We start from the raw sequence: 8,800 nt of genomic DNA, 5'->3' as shown, positions 1-8,800 counted from the left end.
GTCTAATTAGTTTGAAACAGAGAATAGATTGTTTAAGTAGGTCACACCAGATGGCAGTCTAAGCCTGAATAGGGGAAAATCAGAGGATTCATCACATCACAAGGAGGAGAACCAGTCCAGAATAAAGTCAGACGGTAGTGACAGGGAGAAGATTAGGGCCAAGCTCGCAATGTCCATCAATCCCCTCGATCCGAATGACCACACAACGGAAATAGTGAATGTTGTGAGTGGTAGAATTGCTCCGAACTCTGTCAATGTTCACAATGCAGTTGAGTTAGGAAAGGCCCAGATGGTACATTTTGAAGAGGACTGGCCATCAAGTTTCAATTCCCCCATTCCTAAGCCCACAGTTACGATGGCTGTTGCTGCAAAATCAGTTAGGGTTGGAGACACAGATGTCTATGATGTCAATCTCATTTACTCACGCGTACTTGGGCTTCAGCAAACCAGATCTATCAACCTAGAAGATGTTCTGAAACATGAGCTAGCTCCTATTCCAACCTCCATGTTCAAAGACAATGGAGAATTGAGAATTGCATCAAACAAGGCTGACCTTAAAAAAAAGCTTCAAGTTGAAGTGTCCTCTTGAGTGTTGAACAAAGTAGATGCAATTGTTATCGATGGCTGCGCACTTCTGTGGTCAGTGCATTGGCCACAACAAGGAACAGTCAAGGACTATGTAGACAACTTCATAAGGAATGTGATGCTGAAAGCTAAGGACTCAGAGGTCTACTTAACCTTTGATAGGTACTATGATTATTCTATCAAAAGTGTGACACGAGGAGCTAGAGGTGGCAAACATGCAACTCGTCAACATCATCTGAACCTTTCAAGTCCTATGCCCCCTCAAGCGGTTGTGTTGCAAGTCCATGCAAACAAAGTACAGCTGATTGATATCATCTGTGATCATCTGGTGGAGCTCTGTGTAACCAGTGGTGAACCCATTCACAACAAGATAGTTGTGTGTGGTCGGGACCCAATTCCAATTGAACTGTTCTGCGGTTATCAGATTCATCGCAGGGACCTCAGAACTACCCATGAAGAAGCTGACGTCACTATGATCTATCAGATACTGCAAATTGCCCAAATGGACAGTGTAAAGACAATAAAAGTCATTTGTGATGACACAGACGTCTTTGTTCTCTTAGTGCATTTTTGTAGCCAGGAAAAGTTGAACTGTGCCCTGATCATGGAAGCCACAAGCTGTGAGCAGATCTCAGTTGACATACAGGCCACAGTGAAAAAACATGCAGCAATAGTGCCAAATCTTTTGGCGGCCCATGCGCTTACTGGGTGCGATACCGTTGCCAAGCTTCAGGGCATTGGAAAGGGAACTATGATAAACAAGCTGGTGAAGCAAGGACACGCTTTCTAATATCTGGGGGATCTTGACTCATCATTGGATAAAGTAATGGCAGAAGCTACAAAGTTCATTTCTGCATGCTATGGCAGCAAGGAGAGGGATGACTTGTCAAAGGCTCGCGTTGAACTATGGTAAAAGAAGATGGGCAAGAAGAACATTACAGCCGCCCCAGCCTTAAAGACCATCCCACCCACAACTGAGGCATTTAGAGAAAATGTCTTGCGTGCCCATGTTCAAACGGCAGTATGGAAATCGGCACCCCTGCCGGACCCTCCATCGTTTGAGCCTACTGACTATGGGTGGTCTCGTGAAGAAAGCACCAAAACACTGATCCCAAAGACTCTCCCACCAGACGTTGCCCTAGCACCTCCTGAGGTATTAGAGATGCTTCGTTGTAGGTGTTCAACCAATGAACCATGTAGTTCTCAGAGGTGTGGCTGTAACAGTGGACACTTGCCTTGCACATTTTTTTGTGCATGTCGTGGAGAATCAAACTGTCGAAATACATACAACAAGCAAAACGATGAGGCTGATGAAGGGGAGGACTATCAAAGTGGTGGAGAGGACAATGACTTGCTAAACTGAATAAATAAAGACATTATGACTGCTAATTAGCATAATATATGCAGTTTATGCAAATGACTATAGTTCATCCTCCTGGAGGTCTGTGTAGCAGTCTGGGACTAATTAGTGCAATCAGGGAAATGTTACATGTATCATTGTTATATTTTGCCATAAGTCGGAAATTTCAACCATTTACACTAAATTTATGCATATGCAAATCCATATGGAATGCATATATATGCAAAAAAGGCACTAATAATGGCAAAAGTAAAATCTGAGACCCATTAACATTGGGAAAGGCATAGAAATTACCCTCTTAATGGCAACATATGCAAGCTTTAGCCAAAATACCAAATTTGGGTAATTCCCATCACCTAATTAGCATAACATGCATATGCAAATTAGTAATCATGTTAGAAATGGTATCATCAGAAGCAGAGACCCTCTAAACCTGGGGCTAGACATCATGATCTCCCTTGTATCTGGTCAAATAAAAAAGTTATACCCTAAAAACAAAATTTTCATAATGGCCGACTTAATTAGCATATTATGCAAAATGCTCAAGGGTGCCAAGGTGGCATCAAGTGGATTCTGAATCAGCATGTCTCAAAGATATATAATCCGCAAAAAAACTTTGTGGGTACCCTAAAACCACGTTTGGTCCCCATTCTGCTAGACTATATAGGCTACACAGAAAATTAAGCTTCATTCACATTGAAAAATGTGCTGCGTTAAATATACCAATTGTAGGTAATAAAATTACATAGAAACGAAAAAGTAAAGCTCATATGACTGTATCGTATTTAAATTTCATTGTTATTTATGCAGAATAAAGTACAGCCAGGTGCATCAGATGATTTTAAAGTAGGTAGGCCTATATATATCTTTTTCACCTGGTTTAGCTGGACATCTGATCATAATTAGTACTTATTAACCTAATTTTCAGTTCTTGAGGGGTGTGCTATTCTTCAAGTGTTTGCATATGAAAATTTTAATTTTTCAACGATTGTAAGTTTCAGTAAAACAATTCTCTATGTCTTCGTCTTGGATCAGTAAAATTCTGACCTTCAGATTTGTTGTTTCACCACTGACCTCTCCTAGATCTATTATTATTATTATTATTATTATTATAATTATTATTATTATTATTATTATTATTATTATTATTATTATTATCGATAAATTCCATTTTTTGGGTTTCCAGGTATGTCTTAACACTGACAAAACGAATATCTTTTATGAGTGCACTCTCTGTATACTTTCTTTACTTTGACAATGCCTTTATCGCTTCAGTTTAGGGAAAGGAAATTCTGGCAAATTAAAAATTCAAAGCTAACAATTTTACTAGGAAAGACTTCAAGTTCCTTCTACACCGGCTGTTAAATGATATTGAGTCTTAAGACTGCACAAAATTCTTGCAGGCTAACTAATGATGAATAAATATGCTAATCTATTTATTCTATACAAATACTGTCAATATCATAGACATTCATAGTACCCTTACAAAAAGCAATGACACCATGGTACCTTTTAGAATCTCGCTGATTACTTCCGGGACAGTTTTACAGCGAAGGGAGTTAGTGCCTTTACTGCACCATGTTGTGTACTGTAAGTGTTGTAAGGGTTTTGCACTGTCTTCCCCATGTTTCATTTCAATACAAACTATCCCTTTGGAGTTAGTTCATGTCATCTGCTTTATAGAGGAGCAACCTCTCTTCATCTATTTAGCTATTCTAGCACTATCCTGGTTTCAGTTGGATAGGCCTAAGAGATAGCCTACTTGTCAGTCATCTTATATCCTTTTAATTACTTGATGTGCCTATTGGCCATACTAATTAAGGTAAAGCCAACAACCAGTTGTTATTGTGTCTCTCATTTTCATGTGCTGTTTATCCGTATTTTTCTTATTTATTTATTGATATTTATATATTTTGTGAACCCTATCTGTAACTTCACTCCATTTTGGCTTCTTGTACACCTGAGACTGAAATTTATAATAATTCATTTTCTGTCTCATCAATCATCTCTCTTTTGCCTATTAATATACTTTTACTCTGAAGTGATTATTAGCTCATCCATTTAGGAGATGATTTGAAAGATATTCCAGACAACATTAGTATTTTTTATAACCTTTGACAACGCAGGTGTATATTAATACACGTTATAGAATATTAGGTTTGAAAAGTGATGAACATTTCTAATAAGTTTGCCAGACTTATTTGAATATTTACGTCAATTAGCCTTTTTATATCCTAACTTAAATATATTGGATTTAAATACTGCTTTTGATAGAAGCTCAACACTAGTAGCCTACTGTATTGGGAAATAGTTGGAAGAAAACCATTCTGTATAAAAGTGTATATGAAAGGAGATTTTTGGTTTCCATTTCTTTCCTTTCTCACTTTTACCTTGGTTCTGCTGTATTGCTTTGTTCATTCTTCGATCGTACCTTTCCAACACTTTATAAGAGTCAGGCCTTCTCCATCATGAGGCTCAATACTACACAGTATTCTAGAAGTTTTATTCCAGCTGTTACCAAGTTGTGGAATGATCTTCCTAATCGGGTAGTTGAATCGGTAGAACTTCAAAAGTACAAACTTGCAGCAAATGTTTTTATGTTGAACAGACTGGCATAGGTCCTTTTATAATTTATATATGAAATATCTGTTTTAATGTTTTTAAAATATTTTATCTTAATTGTTCATTACTTCTTATATCGTTTATTTATTTCCTTATTTCCTTTCCTCACTGGGCTATTTTCCCTGTTGGAACCCTTGGGCTTATATCATCTTGCTTTTCCAACTAAGGTTGTAGCTTAGCTATTATTATTAATAATAATAATAATAATAATAATAATAATAATAGTTATATGTTATAGAATCAGTGGTTCTCAAACTGGCAAAGGCATCTCAGGGGGATTGCGAAGAGGTCACCAAATCCTACTGTTATATCATCCCTACAAGTAACTTAAGAATTACTCTCACTATAAGGTTTGGTATTTAATATATGTACAATTTTTGCTCATGAAATATAGTTGAAATACAAAAAAAAAAAAAAAAAAAAAAAAAATCAAAACAATTCTTTACCAAAATATGTATTACTTACTGGTTTTCTTATATGAGAGAATTAAATGGTGAAGGAAAAAAAATATGGAAGTTACATGATTGTCAAGTAGACTTTGGAATATTTTGTAATTCCAGGATAAGTATCAAGCAGGACACATGATTGGGTAAGACACCAATTAACAAAAATGTTCACACGCCAATTTGTCTATGACCAACTATTTAAATGAGGAGAGAGAGAGAGAGAGAGAGAGAGAGAGAGAGAGAGAGAGAGAGAGAGAGAGATTGTGTGTAAATGAAAACTGTCAAATATAATTACTTTACATTTCTTTAATCCTTTTGTGAAACTCTCAGCTCCAGAACAACTGTAAAGGAAATATCTATCAAAGTGGAGAGATTTTCTGAGACACGAGGTATCAAAAGGGAACATGTTGGCGTGTGTACAGACGGAGGTCCAGCAATACTGGATTGTCGTTCTGGGTTACCAACTTTGGTTAAGCAAAAATCGCCAAACATTATTGGTACACATTACACAATTCACCGTTAATCATTGCCAATGAAAACCGTGCACAATCAGTTGAGCAATGTTCTGGGTGAAGTGATTAAAACAGATAAATGCACTAAAGCGAACGCACTTAATTCTAGTTTGTTTTGTATAGGCCTATCATGCAAAGAAAGGAGTTCCGAATTTGAACCTCTCTAACTGCATTAACACATAAGGGGGCTTTCAAAAAGGAAAGAAATTGGAGAGTTTTTGTAAAAAAAAAAAAAAAAAAAAAAAAAAAAAAAAAAAAAAAAAAAAAATGTGATGGCTTATTTTTTAGGCCTGTGATTTTTGGTAGAAATTCAAATCCAGAAATTTCCTCAAATTGGCACTGCACGGATAACAGACTACACTTCTCCACTGCCATGAAAAAATGAATTTCAAAATGAAGGTTGTACTATGGCTCTTTAAGATAGAGAAGAATTTATTTTCGACGAATATTGAGGAGCATGATCGAAGACATTATCATTGAGTTAAGAAAATACTTTTAAGTGAAGAAATAACTCATTGTAATCCTAACCTAAAATACTATCTTATTAATGTGCCTTATGAAGTTCATTCAATACAAGAACAATTATTGAATCAAGTAATGATACAATTGAAAAACATATTTTCCGTGAAATGTGCTGTGTTCATTTTGGACTAAAATGGCACAGTCCTATCCAAGTGTTGCCAATATGGCTCTAAAAGTGTTGATTTAATTTCCATGAGTGTGAGTCGTCGTTTTCCACACTACTTAGCATTAAAACAAAATTTCGAAACTGAGTAGAATCAACAGAGGAGATGAGAGTTGCACTAGCCAAAACAAAACGGAATCTATAAAAATTGATTCAGGCGAAGCAAATGCGCGCATCCCATTAAACGTACATTTAATAACACAGGTTACCATTTTCTGATTATATCTGTTATGGACAAAGATTTTTTTTTTTCATAAAGGGGGCATTTTCTTATTAATTGATTGGTTGTCAAACAAAAATTAAATTTTACTTTCAGTAGATTAAGGCGTCCATTTTTTATATATAATCTGGTTTCCCCCCAAAAAATAAAATAAAAAATAAAAAAAATCAGTACCTTAATGTTACCATTTTCTGCATAAATGCTATAATTGTTTATAAAAATGTGTTGTTCCAGTAACTTTACATTGTATTATGTAATTTTGATAATAATTGATTTAACAAAAGGTCCGCCGTTCAATCTAAAGCATGGAAAGAGACCGCCAGGCCAAAAATATCTCACAATAGTTTGAGAACCCCTACATATATCATTCTGATACTTGAGCAACATTCACATTTTCATTCAATTCTAACTTCATATTTCGTCGACTAAAGAGGACTTTCATTATATTTGATCGTGTTGAAATAACTAATTGCTGACTGGCTTACACATCAGTAGAGAATAATTGCCATTTTATTAAACGCCGTAGTAGCTATCAGATCTTAAAGTAATGATTTAGAAAATCATATTGATTCTTTTCGCAAATAAAATACTTTTCCTCGCCAAAAACGTATTTTCCACAAATGGAAAAAAAGATTTATTCATAGAATTCACCATTTGTTATTTTGCATTATCGGTAAGCTAACATTTTCCACGTAGAAACTATGACTCCATTCGACGCCAGTAAATGTAAAGTACAACATAAATCGGTCGATCAAAGCGAGTAGGCTACTTACTTCGGATACGATGGTCTGCATTTCTTCGCTTGCTCCTTCGGGCAGTTCGGCTGGGGAGAGAGGTATTGCGCTGACCTCAGATTCCAGGCGATTTCTCTGCGTTTAAAAGGGACTAGCTTTATTTACAAAATCAAAACGATAAGACTGGAAATGAGTTAAATACCTAGGAGAGAGAGAGAGAGAGAGAGAGAGAGAGAGAGAGAGAGAGAGAGAGAGAGAGAGAGAGAGAGAGAGAGCGGTTTATTTAATGTATTATGCCTTCAACAGACTATGAAGAAAATATGTTATATACTGCAATTCTAAGAAACTGAAAATAGATTTCGTTGTAAGTAGATTCTAGTGGCCACAGTCTTAAGGATATTTATAGTTCTACATATATAAATATGAGGGATTAGTAGGTAAATGTGGAATATAGATAGTAGAGACACAGTTCAATTCTGCTCAATGTGTTCCACAAGTGGAAGGTAGAATCTATTCTGTAAAATACTTCATTATTGGTTTTATCGTCCAAAAAGGGCCCTTAAAACATTAGGTATTGCACTGAACAACAAACTAACCATTGAAATTGTTATTTTAACGTGTTTAGATTTGGATTCGGAATTTAGAAAGATCTGAACAAATCTAATACTAACCACATGAAGCGTAAAGCAGATCGGCCACATAGAAGATAACATAAGATAGTAATAAAGCCACATTGGCGATGTCCTTTTGAAAATGTGTTTGCTGGTAAAAGAACACATTTTGCCTTCCGCTGTTATCTGCAATTCTTTGAGGTGGCAGTTGAATTTAAAGAAGTACTAAAAGGATATCTCTCAAATTATGTGATGGGCGAGCTTCATCTTAAAGGTGCATCATGCTTCGTGGATTATGTGGAAAATAAATAATTCCTTTATTTATTTCGCAAAGAAATACTGTTCAGTTTCACTTCCCTCTTAACTTAGATGAAAATTTCGACGACGACTTCGGGCGTTGGAAATCTCTAGGCTGTCACAGCTCACCACCTCGCCAAGAGAATATGTTGTACTGTACTGGCATGTGTCACTCTGTAGCCTAGTCTGCTCGGACATCACACATCATGAGAAGTAGACACTTGAAGAAGGGAGTGGTTAGGGAGGGGAGAGGAGAGGGAGGGGTGAATGCCAATTAAGGCGATAATTGGTGAAAAGTTTATGCTAAAAATGAGGTTGACCCTCGTAATTGTATTTGGTAAAGGAATTCCATTCAAATGGTGTCAATCAGTGTTCGCGTCACAAGATATGAGGATTTTTTTTTTTTTTTTGTCCAAACCAGTCATCTGTGTTTATTTCATATAATAGTCTCTCAAGGTTATATGTAATTAGGGTCTGACCCATAACTATAGGTAGGCTACTATAGCCTGTTATAAAGATTTTAACTGAATGTAGGGTAAGATTCATATCTAAGAGCTTAGCATAATTTCTGGGTTAGATTCCGCACGAGGTTGACCTGTTTAAGTGACCCCAAAGAAACGGGATATGGATAGAGATTTCGTGGGAGTATTTGGTATTATATATATATATATATATATATATATATATATATATATATATATATATATAAAATTTCTTTCCATCAACTA

The 8,800-nt window shown here is 35.9% G+C and overlaps 1 protein-coding gene across 1 annotated transcript in view; it reads right to left on the bottom strand.

Annotated features, from left to right (window-relative positions):
- LOC137620144 (protein SpAN-like) overlaps positions 1-7,975 on the bottom strand; it is a 40,086-nt gene extending 32,111 nt beyond the window's left edge. Inside the window, exons 1-2 of the mRNA XM_068350404.1 lie at positions 7,836-7,975; positions 7,204-7,299 (exon numbers count right to left, since the gene is read on the bottom strand). Coding sequence (XP_068206505.1) covers positions 7,204-7,299; positions 7,836-7,943 — 204 coding nt within the window. The 5' untranslated portion in view covers positions 7,944-7,975. The remainder of the gene's footprint in view (positions 1-7,203; positions 7,300-7,835) is intronic.
- Positions 7,976-8,800: the final 825 nt, after the last annotated feature.

This window comes from Palaemon carinicauda, chromosome 26 (genome assembly GCF_036898095.1).
Source record: "Palaemon carinicauda isolate YSFRI2023 chromosome 26, ASM3689809v2, whole genome shotgun sequence".
NCBI lineage: Eukaryota > Metazoa > Arthropoda > Malacostraca > Decapoda > Palaemonidae > Palaemon > Palaemon carinicauda.
The sequence above is the reverse complement of the archived record's forward strand: the minus strand, read 5'-3'. Positions and strand labels throughout refer to the sequence as shown.